The sequence below is a fragment of the Cervus elaphus genome, chromosome 12 (genome assembly GCF_910594005.1).
Source record: "Cervus elaphus chromosome 12, mCerEla1.1, whole genome shotgun sequence".
NCBI classification, from domain to species: Eukaryota; Metazoa; Chordata; class Mammalia; order Artiodactyla; family Cervidae; genus Cervus; species Cervus elaphus.
The window spans coordinates 70,108,115-70,132,982 of NC_057826.1; the positions used below are offsets into that span (position 1 = coordinate 70,108,115).

General features: G+C 36.1%; 1 protein-coding gene across 1 annotated transcript in view; it reads left to right on the top strand.

The window, feature by feature from the left end:
- Positions 1-24,868, top strand: part of AQR (aquarius intron-binding spliceosomal factor) — a 78,644-nt gene that overhangs the window by 15,557 nt on the left and 38,219 nt on the right. The window contains exons 6-17 of the mRNA XM_043919380.1: positions 920-1,060; positions 2,771-2,839; positions 4,072-4,172; positions 6,805-6,881; positions 9,663-9,727; positions 10,879-10,995; positions 12,739-12,852; positions 14,386-14,489; positions 16,678-16,780; positions 19,236-19,356; positions 21,232-21,373; positions 24,505-24,683. Coding sequence (XP_043775315.1) covers positions 920-1,060; positions 2,771-2,839; positions 4,072-4,172; positions 6,805-6,881; positions 9,663-9,727; positions 10,879-10,995; positions 12,739-12,852; positions 14,386-14,489; positions 16,678-16,780; positions 19,236-19,356; positions 21,232-21,373; positions 24,505-24,683 — 1,333 coding nt within the window. The remainder of the gene's footprint in view (positions 1-919; positions 1,061-2,770; positions 2,840-4,071; positions 4,173-6,804; positions 6,882-9,662; positions 9,728-10,878; positions 10,996-12,738; positions 12,853-14,385; positions 14,490-16,677; positions 16,781-19,235; positions 19,357-21,231; positions 21,374-24,504; positions 24,684-24,868) is intronic.

Sequence of the window (24,868 nt, forward strand, 5' to 3'; positions counted from 1 at the left end):
TACCAAGATAGGTAGAAGAGGGTTGAGGAATACTTTGGCGGGTACAAAATTGTTGAATTGAGTTTTGGACTTTCTGAGTTTAAATTGCTTTTGGAATATCTAGATGAAATTGTAGTAGACAAAGCAATCTAAGGAGTGAAGAAATCTGGACTGAAGATGTGTATTTAGAATCATTAGCGTATGGTAGTTGAAGTAATGGGAGAGGGAGAAGAAGAATGAGGCTAGATCCCCAGGGACACTGCCTTGTAAAGTGACAAAGAGAAGCCTTCCCATCAAAAAGGAGTTGAGGGATGGTAAGCATCTTTAGGACTTGGCAGCTATAACAGCTTCGGGGGAGTGCTGTACATGGAAACTTGTTTTAGAGAAGTAAGTGCAAACAGCTGGTGTAGGTCATACATTTGGAGCACTTGCCTATAAAAGAAAAGAGGTAACAAAGATGGGGAGGTAGATCACAGAGAAGCTTGAATATGTTTACATTATTTGCCTTTTCTCTTTAAAAAGTTACTTGTATATTAAGAGTAAAGAGATAATATAAAGGAAAGGGTGTCTTTAAGATTAAATAGAATATGAAGACTTCAGTTTTTGCTCAAGATGTTTCTTTGTTTAAATTAAAAGAATTAAAACACTTCAGATTTTTAATTAAAAAACAAATCCTAAGCTAATTACCAGCCTAATACTTGAAGAAAAAATAAAGGAATCAAAGCCGTAATTTTATTAGCTGAAAATTTCTGCAACTCTCACATTTCCCTGCCAGAAGTCTATATTTGACTTGCCACAGTGAATTATAAGTAAGCAAGTAATCTTTTTATAATTATTACATTTGGTTAAGACTCCTAAAAAGTCTGTCAGTGTTCACTTACAGGAGAAAAAGAGGTGAGCAAGCCATTTCAAAATGAATTTTTATTCTTTCTCTTTTCAGACTTTTAAGAAGAAGCCAGATCACTTCCCATTCTTTTTCAAGTGCATCTTGAAAGCAGCATTAGCTGAAACTGATGGTGAATTTTCACTCCACGAACAGACAGTCTTATTGCTTTTTCTTGACCACTGCTTCAATAGTTTGGTAATTTTACTTTATCTTTTGGGAGAATGTTCAGTTTTTCTTATTCTTTTAAGTTGACTGTAAATGAGATTAGCTGTACAGCCAGCTCCTCATAGTTTAGTGAAGAATGAGGACAGTGCTAACATTTCAGCCCCTTCTTGGGAAAATCATCTTGTAGGATCTGTTTGCTTTTTAATAGATTTGGACTTGATCCGTTCTTTTTTCTATCTAGCTTCTAAGTAAAATGATAAGAACTGAAATTCTTCAAATGTAGAGCAGCAAAGAGTCTGTTAACATGAACATTGAGTAATGAGATCAGTGTCATAAACTACACACAGGAACATAGCTTCCTTATTTCTCAGTCCTACCTCACACATAACCTGGCAGGTCAGCAGAAGAGTTCCGTTTTGGGTTGACTATTGAGGGGTGATTATGGATGATCATTCAAAATCTCTTGGATTGCCTGTGATACATTTTTCATTCTTTGTAAGATTATGTTCTAAAAAATAAACATTTATAGTAATTAATATTTTATTTGTACTTCTCTCCTGTGGTTATCTGAAGGTATCTATCTTTAAATAAATAGGTATATGCCTGTGTGTGTGTGTGTGTGTGTGTGTGTGTGTGTGTGTATGTGTGTATATATATATATATATATAAAGGTGCTTCTGAATTGATAGTGCATTTAGACCCATGCAGGACAATGCATGAGATTCTTTCTTACCCTGAAAACAGTGTTGATAGATGAATGGTTATTATCTGTTTCCATGTAGTACCTCACATGGGTCTTGCAAAGACCAGAAGAAGATTTATATTCAGTATTACCTCTTTAACATTTATTAAACAAAGCAAATATAAATAGATGTGATTCCTCGTCAGAAATGGAACAAAACCAAGATTTAATTAGTATTGGTAGTTTGGTGCTAGTTTAATTAACTTAAAAGCTAGCTTATTGGTACTTTTTTTCAGTTTACCACCAGTATTCATTATTTGAGGTAGTTATGCTCTAAAAAATAGCTGTGAACACAGAATTAGCTTAAAACTGAACTACTGCTCTTAGGGGAAATACAGAGAGAATTTCATGCAAGCCTCTGGTCACGTTTTCATCAGGTGATCAATGTATAGCCTTGTTTTATGTGTTTCTGTTTAAAGTCACTTTGCTGTTGATCAACAACAACAATTATGTTGTTGATTTGTTAATGTTGAACTTAACTTATGTAACTCATGTTACATAAATGCTGTAACTTATGTCTGAACAAACTTACCTAACACACAGTGTTTTCTCTTTAAGGCACATCACAGCATTCTTCCCCCTGGGAACACTGAACAACACTGAAGCCCTGTCCTTGGGGCCACTGTAAATAGCAAAGTCACCAACAAAAATCACAATACTGTGAGAAAGTAGCACTAAATAGGCCGAAAAGAGATGCTAGTGTAAGAGAGCTGAAGCAAGAAGGCAGAGCACACCTTGTCTAACCCCAGCTCAAAACGTGTGTGTTGGGCAGTTCCCGCTTTGCTCTGTGCTGTCACTGAATGACGGTGAAAGCCTTGGGAGTATTGAATTGAGGGCTACAAATAGATTTTGCAAGTTGATGAAATCACAAATATGGAATTTGTAAATCATGAGGCTTAGCTTTATCTTTTTAAAAATGGAATGAACTTCTTAATAATAAAAAATTGTTAATTTGAAAGAATTGACGGCGTATTTCCCCCCACGACTGTTTTAAACAGGAAGTAGACTTGATACGGAGTCAAGTACAGCAGCTCATCTCTCTCCCGATGTGGATGGGCTTACAGCCTGTGAGTATCTCAGTGCAGAAACTTACGTGTATTTATAAGTGGAGCATGTGGTTTTAGATGGTGTAGCTTTAATATGAATATAAAATGACAGTTAAAAATCCTCCACCAAATTTGTCTAATTTACTATGTATTAACTAATCATAGGTGTAGTTTTTTTTCAGTTTTAAAGCATTTGTGTGTAAGCCAATAAATGTTTCTCCTAATGTCATTATTTTAAGGTGAAATAAGGTAGTATCTATTGAGCTCATAAAGGGAGTTAATTTAGTAAAATATTATTATTCATAGATACGTCTTTGGATGAGACTAAATACAGACTTGAATTTTTAATTTTACTTGAATGGAATGTACATATAGCTATAGGAGAACATCAGAATTATGTTGAATATTAACAACTTCATTTTTTCCATCAAAGTCTTATTGGATAATATGGGCGAGTGTCAAAGCCAAATTAACAGATTTTAGGGAGTTAAGTTAAAATTCAGATTTCTGTATAATACTGTATTGAGAATTTCATTTCCTGCACGTGGGTCGTTTTGCAGACATTCAGATATACAGGCTCATTCATAGATACCAGTTGATGAAGGTTAAAACAGGCACCTATAAATAATTATTACCAGTGGGCTTCCTTGGTGGCTCAGAGGTTAAAGTGTCTGCCTTCAATGCGGGAGACCCAGGTTCGATCCCTGGGTTGGGAAGATCCCCTGGAGAAGGAAATGGTAACCCACTCCAGTACTCTTGCCTGGAGAATCCCATGGATGGAGGAGCCTGGTAGGCTACAGTCCACGGGGTCACAGAGAGTCAGACACGACTGAGTGACTTCACTTCACTTAAAAATGGATAGGTGCCACGAGAAAGAGTGGTGGTATGGACATCTCCTTATTATGATAGCTGTTTTATGTGCAGTGTTTCAGACTGACTTTTTGAACTTTAAATGTTAATGCTCGTATTTTTCAAACTGAAGTCCTGAATTTTAGAAATAAGAGAGAAAATTTAGAAATTTAGAAATATGAAAGAAAATTTATTACTGAGCTTAAAATCTTAATAAGAAATTTCTTTTGTCTTATTTTTTTTCTATTGACAGGTAATGGAATTGAACTAGTTTTTTAAAGTGTAGGGTATTAGTTTCTTAGATGGCAGCTTTTGTCACGTTCCTATCTGGTTTTATCCCATTGCTCTATATTATATTCTCGCATTGGGGTTATGGCTGATTTAATGCCACATCATTCTTTCAGGCACGATTGGAATTAGAATTAAAAAAGACACCTAAGCTAAGAAAATTCTGGAACTTGATTAAAAAGAATGATGAAAAGATGGATCCAGAAGCAAGAGAACAGTAGGTTGCCAAAGCTTTGTTCCATGTTGGTTTGTTACGCTGAGTTGTGGGTCTTAGATGTTGCTGACTTGTTTTGTTTTTCCCTTTATGTAGTGCTGAACCAAATAAACGATTAAGAAGTGCTTTTGCCTAGAGCATCATAGAAATACTATTTACAAAGTTTCAGTGGAGAAGCCACACGTCATCATTTCTCCTTTCCCTTATCTCTGCCCCAGTCACAAGTGTTATCAGCGGTCTTCCCTTTCCCTGTTGTCCATCATAGTTTGTTCATCATGGATGGGTCTCAATTTTCTCCACCGTCTTGAGGCTGTCAGTCCAATTTTTCTTTCTTTTTCCCATTCCTTTATTCTTAACAATGACTTACACACTCCACTTTATACACTTCATTTACTCAATAAATCTAAGTGTTTATTATTTCACTGGGTACTATTATAGGTATAGCCAATATGGCATAGAACAAAATATAAAGTAATTTCTGCTCTTGTGGAGTTTACATTCTAGTTGAGGGAAGCAGCTAATAACAGATGGATTTTATGATATATTATCCAGTGGTTCACGCTAAGGAGGAAAATAAATGAAGTATGCAACGAGTAAGGAAGCAGATGAGGGTGTGGGTTATTTTAATAGTAATTATTATCAATTGGATAAAAGTCTGGTAGCAAGCATTTATGTCATCAAACAAAGTTCTGTTAGTAGGAAGGAGGGGAAGAATCTGTATACTCTTAAGACAGCAGTCCTCAGACTTTTTGGCACCAGGGACCGGTTCATGGAAGACAGTTTTTCCACAGACCGGGGCAGGGAGTGGGAATGGTTTCAGGGATGATTCTCATAAGGAATTTACAACCTAGATCACAAGGTTTGTGCTTCCATGAGAATCTAATGCTGCTGCTCATCTGACAGGAGGCAGAGCTCAGGCAAGTGATGGGGAGTGGCTGTAAATACAGATAAAGCTTCACTTGCTTTCCTCCTGCTGGGCAGCCCAGTTCCTCATAGGGTTGGGGACCCCTGCTCCAAGAGGTTTGTTCCTCCCCGCCCCTCGCCCCCCCCCCCCCCGTCTCTCTCTGTCTGTCTCTGTCTCTCTCTGTGTCTCTGTCTCTGTCTCTCTCTGTCTCTCTCTATCTCTCTCTCTCTCTTATGCTTATGCTTAGGACTCACTTCTTGAGCCTATGATAACTTCTTTTGACTTATTTTTTCATCCACTTAGGATAAGACTCTGTTCACCCATAGATAGCAGTTGAAGTCATAGGTATGAGTAAGATTATGTAATGAAGTATATAAACTGTGAAAAGAGTGTTGAGGATAGAAGGGGAACTTGGAGTTGTGCTGGTGATCACTGAAAACGAAAGAAACTGAAAAAAGCTGGATGTCAGAGAAACGAGTTTGGGAGTAAGGAAATGAGAGGTATGAGGACAGGAGAACAGGGTCAGAATAGGAATATCCTTTCTTTAACTTCAGACTCCAGTCTCATCTCTTCCATATCTTTCTAACCAATAACCTCTTAATCGGGCTACTTACATGATATCTTTGTGTTATTTGACTACTTTTTAAAAATTTAAACCCTCTCTTCCCATTACCTCAGTATGATTTAATTCCAAATCAATAAACTGTTCATCATTTCTTAAACATTCCTTTCCTAACCACCTTTGCCCCTCTACTTGACTTAATTGAGGCTGACCTTTTAAGCAGTCTTCCCAGACCAAGTACTAAGCCTGCAGTGCTTGCTTCTGAACTGAAACACAGTGTTTTTCATTGAAACATCAGCTCTTTTTGTAATGATTAGACTGTGTATAGTTGTTTAGAGTGTAAGTTCTATGATCAGACTTACCTAGGTTTCACACTCACCTGCTGTGTAGGTTTGGGCAAGTTACTGCGCCTCTCTGAGCCTCAATGTGAAGTCAGGACAGAATAGTACCTGTTTTGTAGGAGTGCTGTCAGCATTAGATTATTTTGTATGATGTCCTTAACACAGCTCAGATCCTAGTGCAGTAGGTGCTCAGATAATGTCAGGCAGTTTGACTAATTAATGTTGGCTTGTGTTACTGATTATATTTTATGATGTCATTTTAAGTATATTTTAGTCATTTCCCTGCTTGTTATTCCCAACAGGGCTGGCATAATCATTTGTAGCTGTCCAATACATGCTGATTGGTTTTTGAATAGTTGGTACATGATGCATCTTAAATTAGTAATGAGTAAAAAGTTGTTTTTTAAACTAACATTTAATTTTTATACATTGTAATACTCTTTAATAATTTAAGCATATTAAAGTATGAAATTGCTCATTTCAACTACATGCTTAAGTATTCGATTTTTAATGTTGAAGGCAGACTATAAATGAAATTTTGAAAACTCCTTTCTAGTCCTGACCTTTAAATCACAAGTGAAAACTTTTATAATAAGACAGAGATGCTTTCTTGGCTGGTTATTAGGCCAGTAATGAGGCTCCTGTTTTCTTCATGTAATGCTGTATTTCTCTCAAGGAAGAAGCTGCTTAAATTATGGTCCTGATTTCAGAGAGAAATGAAACAATTTGAGCAGTGTAAGAAAGGCTGTTCAACATTTAAGTTTTACTTTTGAAATAATTATTTCTCAAAAATAACTTGCTCCCTGTTTGTTATCTCTCTGATTTTAGAGCCTATCAAGAAAGAAGATTCCTTTCACAACTCATCCAGAAGTTTATCTCTGTGCTGAAATCAGTCCCACTTTCTGGTAAAGATCTTTCTTTTCTCAGCTCATTTGTGAAGTTACCATTCAGATGCCCATCTGGTATTTATATTTAGTCTAAAAACTGCTCTCCAAATGATTTTAAATTACATTGACAAGGGATTATGTCCTTCCCTTTTCAAGTATGCTACCTGTCTGAGTATTGTGACTGCCTTAGAAATTCATATCATTTAAGCGCACCAGCATGGTTATTGAAATGTTCATTTATGTAGCAGTTATTTTTGGAGCTTCCTTATAACACACAGGTTTAGATCAAGGTTTCTGGGACATGGTAAACAAGATAGTCACAGACCCTATCCACGTGGCATTTATAATTTGGTACTGAATAATGTTTTCAAGCCATATCAAATACTGTTTAGGAGGGGAAGAGGAGAATTATTTTGAGATATGAGCTATAAGATGAAATGGGAAGTATTTTCCTCCATCGTGATCCCCATGTGGAGTATAAACTTCAAACTATATCATGATTACCCACTGTATATAGATACATGTATGTGTTTGTTTATGAGTATGCGCTTGATGTACCAAGAGGGTCTAACTACATTCTGCTGGGTTGGCAAGATTGACATAAGCATCTAGTGAGTGCAAATAGGGTATTGTTTACTTAATAAAAGTATGTGTATGCTATGTATGATGTATCATTGGTTGTTAATATTTTATTTTCTAACTGAAATATAATCTAAGAACAGTTCAATAGGTGTACCATATTTATATGCACCAGAGGTTATACCATACATATGGATCAGAGATTGTAGCTTTGTTTAAACTAAAATACAACAATAGTGTACTTACAAGTGTTGACTTTCCCCAAGTAATAGTTTACAACTGAAAATCACACCTGTAATTCAGTGAGGAATAGATAACAATGCTACAGATGCTAATTTACGGTACCAGATTTGGAGTGTAATATTACTACCAGTATTAGTATAAAGAAAAAATTGTCATATGCTTATAATCTGTCACCTAATGTTTATATATTTAAATCTTTCAGTTAAGCACTTTGAACCTGGAAAGAGGACTTAGATTTGGTTTCCTTGACACAAATATTAATAACGAGAGCCACTAATGTATAATAATTAGTGCCAGGTTGGGAATTCCCTGGTCCACATTATAGGTCTTGGCACTTTCACTCCCTTGGGCCCAGCTTCAGTCCCTGCTCAGGGAACTAAGACCCTACAAGCCATGAAGTGAGGCAGCACCCCACCACCTCGCACCCTCAAAAAATTGATGTCATCTAGAAAGGTTTGAAAGTCAAGTAAATATAACAGTATAGGGCCTGCAGAAATTTTAATGACTAACAAAGCACTAAATGTTGCCATCGTCATAATATATCGTTAGAAAACAAAATTTCTTAGATTGATCTTGAGCTTTAATCAGAATTTATTAACTTGCCGGCAAAGGAAACAACAGGGATGAAAATAGTGTGCCAGCTTAGAAAGGGCATAAAACCAGATGGATTATATAGTTAGAAAACAGAAAACTAATTTTTAAAAGACTGTCTGTAGTTCCATTTTGCAAGGTTATTGCAAACAACTGTCTACATCAGTTGTTATAAAGGAAATCTGTGTAGGATGATTTGAAATGTCAGGGCTGCTATCAAAAGAAGGAAAAAACACACGGTACACATAAAAAGCAAGTGATAAGAATTTACTGGTGTCCAAAATTGGAATAACAGGGCTTCAGCTCGAACAACATGCCTCGTAGGGCCAATTAGTGTAAAAATATACAGCTTTATCCACCAGAACTCAGAAATTGAGTGCCAAGCATCATGTTCTAATTTTAAATAGGCCATTTCCAGTAATTTTCTCAAGCTATAAATAAAAATATGGAATACAGATTTGCTCATTTTTAAATTTTGGACAAAATTATTTTCCTTTGCCAGTAATAAGAACAGAAGATACAGCAGAGGACCAGTTTGAATGCATTTAATTTAAAAGTCACTCGTTTAAATTCTTTAGTTTTAGCAACTGTATGACCTAGGCTGTGTCTCAGAAACCTGGATTCCAGTTCTAACCGGCCAAAATCAAATGATTTTCTGCTGGTCCTCAGTTCTCACCTATAAGATGAAAGGCTAGTAAGATGTTCTCTGAGGTCTTTTCTAGCCGTGAAATTCTATAGTTATGTTATTTTAGGGTTTGAACTATGGGCATGTGTTACTTACAAAAGTATTCATATTCTTTCTTCACATAAACCCTTCTATTTTCCTATGTACAACAAATGAATAAGTAGATTTAAATAAATTCAAATAAAGCATTTGTAGGACACCTTCTGTAGGTCTAGCACTGGGTTATTCACTGCTGGGAGTCCTTAGACTAGGGACCCTAAATTTTTCTCCTTTTCAGTCGGAACAATCTTGCCAGGATGATTTTAGCTGGTAAAATAGCAGAATATTTTCTGACATTAGGAAAAAATAGAGATTTGTAGCCTGAAAGTATATCATGTCACAGAGTTGTACTTATTTTGAAAACAAAAATGGCCTTAAAAATAAACACTTTAAAAATAGTTTTGCAGGTCTCATTTTTAAAATGTGTCTCTGATGCAAGCTATATTTTTCATTTTCTCCTACTTATAGAGCTTAATGTAAGGGTAAGGCCTGCCCTTTCTGAAAATATGTGAGGTCTGTACTCTGAATCATAGTTAGTCCAATTCTGATGAATGAGATAAATAACCTTATTTAAATAACTAAATAACTGCCAGTTTTAGGATATAGAACCATAGAATGACCTAAGTAAGAAAGTTTTAACATGTTTTCTCTCTTATGTCTAGATCCTGTCACTATGGACAAAGTTCATTACTGTGAAAGATTTATTGAACTTATGATTGATCTAGAGGTAAGAAGTGTACAGTGATTTTTCTTTTTTTTTTTTTTTCTGTTACATACTCATTAAGGAAGCTAATGATTATATATGCAAGAGTAAACCCATGACTATATATGAAATATTTCTTTATCACCTCAAGCTGGCCTTAGTTTGTACCTGTTTCAAGTATCTTATAGAGAAGAAAGTCAAAAGTGATTGACTCTTGAAGTTTCAGGTGACTGTCAAAGGGCTGTGTTTCTATTAAAAACATTATTTAGTAAATCAACATGAGTCCAGCAAGGGCAATTTATTTTCTGTCATGTTTAATTACCCCTTCATAGAGTTTTAGAAAGAGCTGAAGTCATCGGTTTATGGCCATCTTTTTAATCATCTCATTTTTCTAAGTGTGGTTGTTGAAGAAAGATGTAGCTGCTTGCTATTGTCAATTTTTAAAATTAAAATTCTTAAAAAAAATTTCATGCTACTAGGTGTAAGATTTTGATGCAAAGTTCAGATGCAGAGCTGGCGTAGTTGGGATTGAATTCATTTCCTTTCATTTCCTCTCCCTTTTTAATGCAGGAAGTTAAAAGAAAATCCTTTTTGTTCATCTCTTATTGGGAGAGCTAGGGTGGTTTCTAGACATGAGGATTAGAGTATTAGACTAGCTGTCATTCATGAGATCTTCATTCAGATTCAAGCTCTGCCGGAAACTATAATCTCTGAGGATCTCAATAGCCTCCCCATTAACATGAGGGTATTTGACTAGATTAGTGGTTTCAGAACCATGTTTGTCATAGTTTCTCAGTATTGTCTTGCTGACTGTCATAGGATGATGTGGGAAGGAGAAACTGAGAAAGGAATCTCCAGTTAGGGATTTTCACTCCCTTTTCTCCATTTCTAAACCTACACACAGTATATATTGGGATTTCACACAGGATTTTGTTTGAAAACTACCGGCCAAGATAGAATCTGAGATTTTTTTTTCTCCAGTGCTGTATTTTGTTTAGAAACATTACCACTGAGTTTATTTGTAGCATGGACTAGACCCTTTGCTTTGTGCAGTGTCTTTTGAGGGGCTGAAGGTACTCTGTATGTGATTAACACTTCTGCGCTGAGTATCAGTGGACTTCGCCTCTAGCGGGGAGAGCATGCATACTTACTGCTGTGGTGATTACTTTCTCTAGGCCCTACTCCCCACAAGACGCTGGTTTAATACCATCCTGGATGACTCCCACCTTTTGGTTCACTGTTACCTTTCCAATCTTGTTCGTAGAGAAGAGGATGGCCATCTTTTTTCCCAGGTAAGCATTTGTGTATCTGAATATACTTACTGTTTTCATTTCTAAGTTGATTTTTTCTTCCTTCGCCATGCAACTGGGAGTACCAGGGCATGGCGCAAAGTAAATTTTTGCTAAATATTTAGTTGAATGATGTAGATTACAAATTAGTCATTTTAAAGTGAAGCCAAGTCTTGACATACAAAGTGGATGCCTCCTCATGTAGGTGGCCTCTACTAATGTTATATCATCATCTTTTTTTCTCTTCTAAATTCTCATTTTATTAAAACAGTAAAAATTCAGCATTATTAAAATTGAGGAGGATAGTTAATTCTAATAAAACTTTGTTAATATGTGATGTTATCATTGGGCTAAATTATGCATGATATAGTTCCATGTGCTCATATATTTTGATTCTGTGTCAGTGACTACTGTGGACTATAAATAAATGATAAGCATTAATTTCAAGGGAAGTTATTTAATGTCATTAAATATTAGCAAAGAGCCTAATATCTTGGCTCTCTTTCCATGAGATGATAGTGACGGGCGGTTGGCACAGCGGAAGTGTGTATATACTTGGTCTGCTGCCTTGACTTGAAAGGCAAGTGCGCTTGGTTTCCTGCTTTGTGTAGGAAGGCAGAGTAGTCGGGTTTCCCGTTTCCTACAGTGTCATCCAGAAGAAAAGTCCTCTAACAAACTTCTAACACTTGGCTTTGGTGTGATCACAGCTGGAGATCACATTTTTGTATATATTTACATACTCTCCTAAAAACTCTTCTCTTGTATCTGTGAGCATTCCTTTCTTTCCTATTCTCTTACTAAATTTTACCCAATGATTGGCCGCATGTATTAAAATACATTAAAATCCTAATATTGGGGAGGGGGGATAAATTGGGAGATTGGGGTTGACATATACACGCCACTGGGTATAACTAATAAGAACTTACTGTTTAGCACTGAAAACTCTACTTAGTACTCTGTTATGACCTATTTGGGAAAAGAATCTAAAAAAGAGTGAATATATGTATATGTATAACTGATTTACTTTGCTATACAGCCAAAACTAACACAACACTGTAAATCAACCATACTCCAGAAAAACTTGATTTAAAAAATCCTAATATCTGATCTGCTATAGGTTAGAATTAAGAATAATAAAAATTGGGGGCAATGCAGCCCCAGATTCTGTTGATGCTGCCGTCACAGGGGGAAAGGAGGCCTTCAGCAGTCGCAGGAACTAAGCCAAAGAAAGGGCTTGATGGCCATGGAGACTCAAGAGAGGAATGAATAACTTAGCTTTTCCTCCTACCTTGCTATTTTTTTTTTTCTCAATGTAGAGAAGAGTATAGCTAATTGAGAATTGCAAAATTCTGAGTGGCGTAAACCCTCAGGAGTTCCCTCTAATTGTATGGGTCTATATATTTACAGTGATGTAGAGAGTTTTTTTTTACATTAAAATGATTGACTTCCTTTGATTAGTTCCTTAATGTTTCTTTAGTATTGGGGTTGCAGTTTTAAGTTCTTCCCTGTAGAAGTAGACCAAGTATATGAGATAGATTTAACAATTTATTCACAGTATATACTTTATTCTCACCTAAATAAAACATTTGTACGTGTTCTGAAATGTTTGTTGTAGTGTTTACATTCCAGAGCTTTTCGGTACCTCTAAGAAGGTTTGTGGACTTATTTATTATTTTTAATAGTGTCTGTTTTTGCCTTCTTGCTCTAATGTTTGCACAGTTTGTTAATTTAAATGTATCCTTTCAGCTTTTGGACATGCTTAAGTTCTATACTGGTTTTGAGATTAATGACCAGACTGGAAACGCTCTGACAGAGAATGAGATGACAACTATTCACTATGACAGAATTACTTCTCTCCAGGTAAGGGAAATGCATTATAGCCTTTGCATCTGTTCCGTGAAGTTGTGTCATAAATAATTTAGGTTTTATATAGTACAAATAGGAAAAGTACTTATTTAATAGTATGCTCATCTTGAATTTTTAAAATATTGCTAATTCTGATGGATTTATGAAAGAAAAAGGTTTCTTTTATAGTCCTCAGTCTTGAGAATCAGTATATTGATATTTGACACTCAAAAAATATTAGTTATTGGGCAAATTTGGTGCATTTAAATATCAACTTTATTTTATGAAAGAGTATTTCAACTTGACAAAGTATGTGTGCATACTTCATACATTTTAAAGATAAAGACATGTAATGGGGCTGAAATTTACCAATGCAGCTCAGATATGCCCCCAAAGTACCTTTGTTTTTATTACTGAGCTCATTTTGCTCTTGAACTCCATTTCCTCTGGTGGAAGAAAAAGACTTTTATTTCTTAATTTAAAGTAATTAAGATCCTAAGCTTTTAAAGAGTCTTTTGCGGGGAGGGGGGTGGGGAACGTGTAAAGACACAGCCACGCTTAAGTTCGGATTGTCTTTCACCGTCAGGTCCACTATCTCTCAAGGCCATTGCTCTTCTGCACGCAGTCCCAGCTCAGATATCTTTTCCCGCTTTTCTCAGAGCGTTAGTGTTTTCGTTCCTCTGCCTCCGCCCTTGAAGTGACCGTGGCTGGTGTGGTGTGGGCTGTTCTCTCGGCACCGGCAAGGCACAGCGATTGGTCTCTTGGAGGCTGGTTGTCCGCCTACTGACAAAGTCCCAGTGCTTGACCTTGACGGTGCCGGAGTCCTCCTGCGAGCCGACTCCTTCATCGTCTGGCTCGGGGAGCTCACTCGCAGGCTTGACGCAGGCTCATTCTGCCGTTGTCTGTGGTGATCGCATGGCAGGCCTTACCCGTGACCTTGGCAACCTCTGTGCAGTCCTCTATGGCAGACTTCAAAACCTGTGGGTCTTTTCCCTTGGCATCAAGGAGGACTGGAGATGTTACCTCTCACACACTGAAACAAATCAGCATGACGCTGCTCTTTCTGTTTTCTTGCAGCTTGCCCCGTGCTGGTTGGAGGTGTTACCCTGAGAGGCCTCTCCTCCCCGAGAGCCAGAGTCCAGCAGGGTGCATGCGCACTTCGCTGTAGGCCCCCCTCAGACACCTCTTCAGTGGGAGTTGCCCTTGAGACTTCCTTTTAGTTTTGTTAAGCCAGTTCTTAATAATAAAGTGCTTTGTTTTGTTTTCTGTCTTTGTCAGTGAAGCTGGCCTTTCTGGCTCTTATCATGTATATTCAAAATGCGACTTTAGAAATCAAAAACTGTACATTGACTCTGGTTTTACACCCTTGCTAGAACAATTCTGTTTTCTTTTCCCATTGTATCTAGTGCTTTTGAACAAGGCAGAGATCACATTTGAGAAGCATATAAGAAAGAGAAGTGCATTAATATTTTTTAAAAAATTTTTTCTGTTAGGCAGTAAGTTGTTACATGTAAGCATTAATTTTTTTTTTTTCGTGTTCTTTTCTAGAGAGCTGCTTTTGCACATTTCCCTGAACTCTATGATTTTGCTCTCTCAAATGTGGCAGAAGTAGATACTCGGGAATCCTTGGTCAAGTTTTTCGGACCTCTTAGGTAAGGCAGTATGAAAGGACGACTGGATTTTAATTTTCTTTATTTGCTTTTAGTTATTTTTGCACTGTTTTAGGTGATATTATTTGTTGCACTACTATTTATTGACAGTTAAAACTAGCTTCTCTCTAGCTTTTCTTATCTTTGGGTTACTTAAATATAATTATACATCTCTCTTTTTTGTAAAATTTATATCTTTATCTTTTAAAAAAAAATTTTTCTTTGTCATAGCTTTCTTTTTTATATTTTTTTATAACTTATACAGTTTTCCTAGGTTATAGGGTTTGAACCTAGGTAGTTGGTTGCCTGATTTCTGAGCCCTAATTTTTTTTTTTTTGAGGAGTAATTGACATAAAATATTATATTAGCATCATATGTATAATGTAATGATTTAATATTTATATTTATTGTGAAATTGATCACTGCAAGTCTAGATAGCATTCATCTTCAAGCATGTAGAACTTTATTGGTCTTGTAATGAGGACTCTGTTAAGATATGAATTCTGCCCAAATTGATCTATAGATGTAAGTATATTCCAGTCAAAATCTCAGCAGAAAATTTTATAGAAATTGCCAAGCTTACTCTAAAACTAATATGGAAAGGCAAAGGAGCTAAGATAGTCAAAACCATTTTTGAAAAAAACAAAGAGGATTTCCACTATCTAACTTCAAAACTTACTATAAAGTCACAGTAATCAAGACATTGTGGTATTGAAAACAGGGTAGACATAGATCACTGGAATAGAGTCGAGTGAAATAGATCACACATGTATAATTAGTTGGTTTTTGACTCAGGTGACAAGTCAACTCAATGGGAAAAGGCTAATTTCAACAGTGGTGCCAGAACAATTGGACATCAATATGCAAACTATGAAACTTGACCAATTCCTCATATCATATACACAGATTAACTCTATAAATCATAGGCATAAATATCACAATTAAAACTTACAAGAAGTATAGGAGAGAATCTTTGTCATTGTGCTTTGTGCAAAGTTTTCCATAGATACCAAAGCACAGTCCATAAAGGAAAAAGACTGATAAATTGGACTTGGTCAAAATTTGAAATTTCCATTTGAAAGACATTGTTAGGAGGATGAAAAGAGAAGCCCCATACTGGGAGAAAATACTGGCTAAATTCATATCTGATAATGGACTAGTATCCAGACAGCTTAGAACTCAGTAACAAGAGAAAACTTAATGGCTGTAGATATGAACAGATAATTCACCAAAGAAAATATATAGATTTCAGTGAGTCTGTAGAAAGGTACTAGTATCATTTGGCATTATTAGTTATTCAGGAAAAGCAAACTTAAATCAAAATGAGATACCACTATAGACCTATTAGAATCCTTTATAAAAGCAACAAGATACTGACTCTTAACAAAGATGTGGAACAATTGCAATTCTTATGTATTGCTGATGAGAATTCAAAGTGGTAGTGCCACTTTGGAAAAAATTTGATAGTTTCTTACACAGTTTAGCATGCGCTGACTGTGTGATCTGGTGTTCTCAGACATACCCACGAGAAATGGAAACTTAGATTCACAGAAAAATCTGTCCAGAGATTTATATAGTAGCTTTATTAATAGTTGTCAAAACTGTTATTTTCATTGAAGCGACAGGTTTATTATTGTTCAGATTTTTTGCTCTTATTCAAATCTGAATAACCATAGGTTGTCAGTCGTTCATTCAAGTAAAACATGTGTGCAAAGCATATACCTCCCATTCTGTCACACAGCATTTCTAAAAAACAGACACTCAAGTCCAAATTTAATAACATTAATAAATCTTTGCTGTTTCATCATGGACATTTTAAAAATAGACTTTTTTTTTTAAAAAACGACTGTGGCAGCAGGAATGCCATGACCACCTACAGCACTGGATGGTGCCACTTCCTTGATCCAGGCCGCCAGCTTTACCCACTGTCACATTTTCCTGTCACTGTACATGTAAAGACAGTGGGAAAAAGTCTGAATAATGTCTTGGTATTAATATGAAAAAATGTCCTTGAAGCCTCCCTGAAAAGATCTAAGGACTATGAGAGTTTTACAGAAGACTTTGAGAAGTCTGTATTGTAAGTTTAATATTCATATCTGATTTCATAAATTTGTTGCCTGTAAAATTACTTTTCAAAAGTGAAGTTATAATTATAAGACAATATTCTGATCTCAATATTTTTATTCTGCAGTTCCAATACCCTCCACCAGGTGGCATCATACCTCTGCTTGTTACCAACCCTTCCTAAAGCTGAAGACACGACTTTTGATAAAGGATTTCTTCTAGAATTGTTGGTAAATATTAGTGTTCCTTGAATTATGCATGTTTTTCCTACTTTAATCATTCTTGAAGATGTAGGTTGGTAGAGATATTTTTTTCTGGGCTAAAAAATTGGTAGATTCTTTTACCTGGTTTGGATCATATCAGCATTTGATTTTGTCAGATTTCTTTTTAATCTCTTACCTCTTAAAACTGCTTTCTGGTGTGGATTCATTCCATGCAGACATTTGTGAGCAACATCTGTGTCAAGCACCAGATTAAAGACCCTGGGGATACAGAGATGACCAACAGCATTTCTGCCTTTAAGTGATCACAGTTACATTCACACACACACATACATGGATAATACACATATATATTCATATCATTCATCTGTTTATTTTTCATTTTATTACTTAGATATAGCACCTTGAATATTAAACCATACCTTTATCACTAGAGAATTCATGAATGTTTAGAAATAGAGAAAATTATCACTTCCTCAGTCATTTTGGGAAATGAGTCTTAGTTTGAGCATTAACTCAAGCTTTTTGTGAAGTTTTATTTTTTTTAGTGCAGTTTTAGGTTCACAGCAAATTTGAGGGAAATGGATATACTTTACTTTTTAAACTTCCATAAAATATTTCCGAAAGAGGATGATTATTTAACCATACCCTACCATGAGTATCTAGGTTGTTTGCAATGTTCACTCTTACAAATAATAATGCAGTCCTAATACAGGCCTCTTTGTGCTCAGATGTGGACCTTTAGGAGAGGTATCTAGAAGGGAAATTATTTGATTGAAGCATGTGCTTATTTAGAAGGTAAAAGATGCAGCCTGACTGTCCTTCAGAAGCTGTATGTTCCCATCAATGGTGTGTCAAGTCTGTCTCCTTCAGCTCTTTTCAGCATTGGGTGTTATGAGTGTCCCAGTTTGCCAGTCTCATGGGTTTTTAAAAAAAAAGCTTGTTTTAATTCTTTGTTTCCTGATTACTATAAGATTGGGTTGTCTTTTGTATGTTTCAAACATATTTTTATACCTATATAAACTTACACTGCATGGAGGTGTGTTGTACATATCTTTTTTTACACATAATAATAGGCAAATGGTTTTGAGATATATTTCAAGTTAATATAAGGTTTAAAACACAGTTCCTAACTGTAAAGAGGAAGATGATATGCTTGTTTTTGGGTAGTAACAGGAAGCTATTTGTAGCAGGTGTTTTAAGCTTCGTGACAGGTGTTTAATGCCATTTGGAGAGAAATTCTTGGGAAGGGTTTTAAATTAACCAAGTATGGAGAATACTTTTTATCCATGTATTCACTGGGATGAATTGTGTGTCTTGGGTCACTTTCTTTGCCTTCCTTCTTACAAGTCACTTTTCATTGTCTCTGACTGAAAGTCCTTTCTAAAAATTCCTTGTCCTATTTTCTGACAATGTAAAATCTTCTCTGGTAAGTCAGGTTTTGGAGATTAATAATATATCCTTACTATAGAAAGAAATGAGGATTTTTCCAGGAACCTTTCTAATGGAAAATTGGTTTGAGTATAAAATTGATCCTGTCTATGCTTTTTAGGGTCTTACAGCTAAAATTTCATCCTTAAAATTTAAATAGTTAAGTGAAAAGAAAACAGTTTTAAAAATTTATAGTGCTATATCATTATCTTTCATTTTCTCCCTCTCTTAAAACATTTTCACAGGCTTTGAATTCTGCTTATATCCAACCAAATTATAATTAAAAAGTTAGGATATGCATATTCTTTACATGATAGCACGGTATCTTCTTTTCTACAGTAATATCTTTACTGAAAAGAATGTAACACGTTTTTCAAATATTATTTTAGCATCTCTTAACTAGGTAACAAACTTATTCCTATATTTGAGATAGATCTCTAAAATACTAACAATGGAGGGGTACATAGAGGTCATTAAGTCCAGCTCTCTCTTTCTCATTTTACAAATACTGAAGCCAAGTTATTAATAAACTTACCCAGATTGTTTAACCAGTTAGTACAAGAATGAAAACCACAGCCTAGGACTTAGGGCCCCCATTTTGTTCTTGTATTAATGAGTGCTGTGTGCTATAGCATTATCTTTTTTAAGGTCTCAGCATGTGCCAAGCTCTTTGACACTGTTTTACAGGATTCCATTTCATTTTTATAGGAAACCTAAGAGGGGAGTTAATCTGTTTTATTGAAAAGGGAATTAAAATCAGGGAGTTTGCAGTAACTTGCCCAGCATCTACATAGCCCGTAAGTAGAGTTGCTGGGAGTTAAACTCAGATCTGTCGAATTCCAAAGTTCATCATAATCAGTACCTCTTTCATATTTGATTTGTGGAGAACGTGGAAAAAGGAAAAAACATCTCTTGTTAAGTTTTATGAAAATTGTTAAACTTCTCATTCCATACATCATGGTGAATTTTTTAATAAGTTATTTTGATTAAAAAAAGATGTTTCTGACTTTGATCCTAAACCTGATTCTTTTAGGTATCTCGTCATGAGCGTCGAATTTCTCAGATTCAGCAGTTGAACCAAATGCCTTTGTATCCAACTGAGAAGATCATATGGGATGAAAATATTGTCCCAACTGAATACTATTCTGGGGAAGGTATGATAATGAAGTACAGCATTCAGATGTAACGTGAAAATTAGTCTAGAAGTCATCGTATGTACCTGAACATACTTCTATATGCTGTATCAGTCAGTTCAGTTCAGTTGCTCAGTCGTGTCCGACTCTTTGCGACCCCATGGACTGCAGCACGTCAGGCCTCCCTGTCCATCACCAACTCCCGGAGTTTACTCAAACTCATGTCCATTAAGTCGGTGATGCCATCCAATTATCTCATCCTCTGTCGTCCCCTTCTCCTGCCTTCAATCTTTCCCAGCATCAGGATCTTTTCAAATGAGTCAGTTCTTTGCATTAGATGACCAAAGTATTGGAGTTTCAGCTTCAGCTGAATATTAATGAATTCCAGTGAATATTCAGGACTGATTTCCTTTAGGATGGACTGGTTGGATCTCCTTGCAGTCCAAGGGACCCTCAAGGGTCTTCTCCAACACCACAGTTCAAAAGCATCAATTCTTTGGTGCTCAACTTTCTTTATAGTCCAACTCTCAGATCCATACATGACTACTAGAAAAACCATAGCTTTGACTAGACAGACTATTTGACTATTACTTTGTTGGCAAAGTAATATCTCTACATTTTAATATGCTGTCTAGGTTGGTCATAATTTTTCTTCCAAAGAACAAGCGTCTTTTAATTTCAGGACTGCAGTCACCATCTGCAATGATTTTGGAGCTCAAAAAAATAAAGTCTGTCACTGTTTCCACTGTTTCCCCACCTATTTGCCATGAAGTGATGGGACCAGATGCCATGATCTTCATTTTGTAAATGTTGAGTTTTAAGCCAACTTTTTCACTCTTCTCTTTCATTTTCATCAAGAGGCTCTTTAGTTCTTTTTTGCTTTCTGCCATAAGGGTGGTGCCATCTGCATACCTGAGGTTATTGATATTTCTCTCAGCAATCTTGATTCCAGCTTGTGCTTCATCCAGCCCAGCGTTTCTCATGATTTACTCTTCATACATTAGGGTAATTTTCTGGTACCCTCAGGTGCAACTGTAGAAGCTAGAAACTATTCAGTGTTTTGAATGCTTAGCATTAAGAATTTTTATTAAACTTAAGCATTCCCTAATGAATAGTGGTGTGTGTGTGTGTGTGTGTGCACATCATGCTGTATAAAATGTGCCCATAACACTGTGTTTTAAGGAGACCTAATAATGCTATAAATGTAACTTTAGTTATGTCACTGGAAATGTATTTTGGGGTTCTTCTTTTTTGGCCTTTTGATGTAGGTGCTGAGTGCTTGGTTATTTATTATCCAAGGTAAATAGAGTTACATGAGGGTAATAGAAAGAATATTATTCACTAATATTGTCAGAGAAGGGAAAGAACTCCAGGAATAACATAAAGTCAATGCCTCATCCTTAAAGTCTATCAGAAAGGCAAAGGTTCAGAACACAGTGGTGATCACTGAAGATAGAGTTATGTAATATAATATGCTAATTCAGTTTCCTTGGTAAATTTGGTCATGGGCTGTGTTTATAGTAGCATTATTTACCTTGAGATTTGCCAAATGTAAATTAGGTGGTAAGGAAAGAATTTTTTAGAACCCTTGTGTCAGTTCTTTTAAGTATCTTTAAGCACTATTTAGAAGCACTGTTTGCATATGAGTCATAGATGTACAGATTACGTGTATTAATGAAATTCATCCTTTATTCCCAATCTTAATATATGGCATTTGTTAACTTGGTTTCAGTTTCTGTATGGAAACAAAAATAAGACATTTTCAAATATGCTGTATTTTAAACACTGTTAAATTAGGTTCTTAACAAATTTGTGGTGCCTTTTTTTTATATATATAAAGCAGATGTCTGATTAAGAAAAAAAAAAATTCAGTACGGGTGTTATTTTCCTTTTCAGGTTGTCTTGCTCTTCCCAAGTTGAATTTGCAGTTTTTGACTCTTCATGACTACCTTCTAAGGAACTTCAATCTCTTCCGCCTAGAATCAACTTATGAAATTAGGCAGGACATCGAGGATAGTGTCAGCAGAATGAAGCCATGGTTAGTAAATTGGTTCCACTCGCAACAAAGAGATGCAAACAGTGGCTGACATACTTCTGTCAGAAACCTCACACATATTTAGAAATAATACATCTGGCGTGAAGATGCACTTTAAAATATGAAATATTTACTCTTTGAGAAATTCTTCAATGTGAATTAGATATATCCAAAATACTAAAATAGAAAATATGTTTCTGGGTACTTGGGAGTGAGACTGAGGGAAAAGCAGGAGAGATCATTGCTCTGGGAGGTGGGGTGGGAGTGGGAATAAGTCAGGCGATAGTTAAAGGGTAAGGAGGGAAGGGGATGGGCTGGCCAGCGGGCGTGTACTCGGCAGGGCAGTTTACGTCCTGCGAGAAGCTTATGATAAAGGGGTATTCTGTTACCCCAACTGCTCTTGCGGCTGTCACCACTAGTCTCGGTCAGCCTCTCTGAAGGACCTGGCAGGAGATGAGGGGCATAGCTGAACTTTGCACGGAGCGGAATATTAGAAAATCTTCCCTGGCCCTCCCTCCATAGGTTGCCTTATAGAGACAGAATCGTCAGCCCTCACTTTTAGGGCCTGTTGAGTAGGTTCCATCATTTGAGGAACTTTTCTGGCCCAAACTCGACTTTCCACCTGCTAGCTTACGTCTGGAACTCCTTTAGCTAAGAAAAGCCTTTCATTCTGTTGTAGGCAGTTCTGCATTATAAGATCTGTGAAGATTAGTTTTGCTTTTCAGACTTGACTTTGGGTAAATGCCTTTCATTCACTGTTTCATTTGAAGTATGAAATTATTACTGGCCATAAGTTACATATCACAAATGACTGAAAATGAGTAAAATAATTCTGTAAAATGAATTTTCATCACATTAGTGTCACACCATGCAGAAATATATATAATTATACTGCATTCTTTGTGAAAAGCTTAATGTGTTTTAAATGTGAGCTGATTCAGGTATCTTCCAGGCCTCTCTCCTGACTAATTATAGAAAGCTGCATGGACTCTGTGATTATGATCCATTTTTTTTCACTTCCATATTTTATTTCATACACAGTTCTATTTTTTAATTAATTATTATGTGGAAAGTTATTCTGGGTGAGACTGTAAAACACAGCATAAAATATTTTTGACTTAATAATCAGTTGAGTCAGTGGGCAGGCCAGCACTATGAAATTTGTATACCCTCTGGCTAATCATCTCTGCCCACAGCTTTGCTGAAATCACTGCCCATTGTTTGGACCCTGGGGGGAGTGCTTGATCAGAGAGCTGCCTTACAATTTATGGCTACCTTGCACTTAATATGTTCAGCTTCTGGACCAAATTTTGATCATTTTGCAAAATAGGGACTTCATAGCTAGTAGTTCATCAACTAGAATGCACTTACACTTTACTTAAATGCCAAATAAAGCAATAATACTTAGAGTTCTTATGGTCTATTAATAAAGTAATTTTTTTAGCTTACATTATTTTCTGCAAGTAGAACATATGTCTTTTTGGAGATAACTTCTGATAATAAGTTTTTCTAAATTTTGAAAAATTTATTTTTCTGCCCATCATTGAAAACTGTTAAAACCAATGAGGTCTAAAAGGGTGGGTCTTCTTTCTGTTTCATGTCTTGAAGGAGGCAAAGTAGTAGAGGCATTTTTACTCATTGCCCAGCTCTAATCATCTTTTCAGCCTGTTGAAACTGCTGAGCAGTGTAAGAGGATGTGCTTACGAGGGTCTGAAAGCTGTACTTTTTTAATACCTCATGTTGCAGGTAGATTTTATAAAGAGGGAAGGAATTGGAGAGAGTAGATTAGTGGTTGCTTGGGAGTAGGAACAGGATTGACTGCAAGTGGGTGAGGGATATCTTTTAAAGCATGATGAAAATGTTCTATAATTGAATTGTGGTGATGGATGGACAACTTTATAAATCTACTGAAAATTACTGAATTACACATTTACAATGAATGAATTTTGTGGTCTATCAGCTATATTAAAGTTGTAAAGAATGGAGAAGGCGATAGAAAATTATTACAGAAGCTTTTATGCTCAAGGTAATGCCTTTTTAGGGGGCTTCCTTGGTGGCTCAGATGGTAAAGAATCTGCCTAAAATGCAGGAGACCCAGGTTCAGTTCCTGAGTCTGGAAGATCCCCTGGAGAAGGGAATGGCAATCTGCTCTGATATTCTTGCCTGGAGAATTCCACGGACAGGAACCTGGAGGGCTAGTCCATGAGATCGCCAAGTCGAACATGCCTGAGCAACTAACACACACACATTGCCTTTTAGAAATTGTGTCAGTACTAGCCAAGTCATTGGAATAGCAAACTTTATTAAATTAGATTCAGTCTGATATCATGTAGTTTTGCAACTTTTTGTTATTTACAAAAGCCTTAGGATATTGATTTTCCTTGTCTTGGTAAGCATGTTATTTTAGGCAGTACTTTCCAATTTTGGAGTGTTGCTGCAGTTTTTAATATTACAAAGTTCCCAAATACACTATTTAGTGTAAAAGCTCAAGCACTAATATAAGAAGATATAATGAGTATTTGCATGTTAGTGGTTCTCGTTATTAGACCTAGCTTGATTATTCCCCACCCTCCCATTCATGGCAATATCTTTTCAATATCTCACATATTGTCCCCTAAAGAAAGCTTTTGCATAGATATCATTTGCTTATCTTTAGTTTTTTTAAGTCTAATTTGTTCTAAAACATTTTGAAACAGCTTTTAGAAATATTCCCTGATGGCTCAGATGGTAAAGAATCTGCCTGCAGTGCGAGAGACCTGGGCTTAATCCCTGGATCAGGAAGATCCCTTAGAGAAGGAAATGGCTACCCACTCCAGTACTCTTGCCTGGAGAATTCCATGGACAGAGGAGCCTGGCAGGCTACAGTCCATGGGCTCACAGAGTTGGATACAACTGAGCAACTATCTAAAGAGGGGGAGAGGGCAAAAATATAAAACTGAATGCTGGATAATTTTATTCTTTAACAGAATGGCTCAGCTCTTACATATATAAATTACATGTTTTTCTTAAGATTTCCATATTATTGTTAGGGCTTAAATACTAGCTAAACATGTAATTTAGTTACTAGTTTAACTTGTCCAAAAGTTGGGCAAAGTTATTTCTTGTTTGAGTAATCATCTGCTTCTGCTTTTTAGGCAGTCAGAGTATGGCGGTGTGGTGTTTGGTGGCTGGGCTCGAATGGCCCAGCCCATCGTGGCGTTCACTGTGGTTGAGGTTGCTAAACCCAACATAGGTGAAAACTGGCCAACCCGAGTTCGTGCGGATGTTACCATCAATCTGAATGTCAGAGATCACATCAAAGATGAGTGGGAAGGTAATTTTGTATTTCAAGAAGTGGTTACCTTTTGTCTTTTACTTTATAGACTTTTGCTTAGAGCATTAGCAAAAACACATATACTAAATATTGCCCTTTTAAGTGTACTAAATTTTATCTTTTAAGTTTGGCTTAAAAAATGGCAATTGATTTATAATTATTACTAGTAAAAACACCAAGGATCA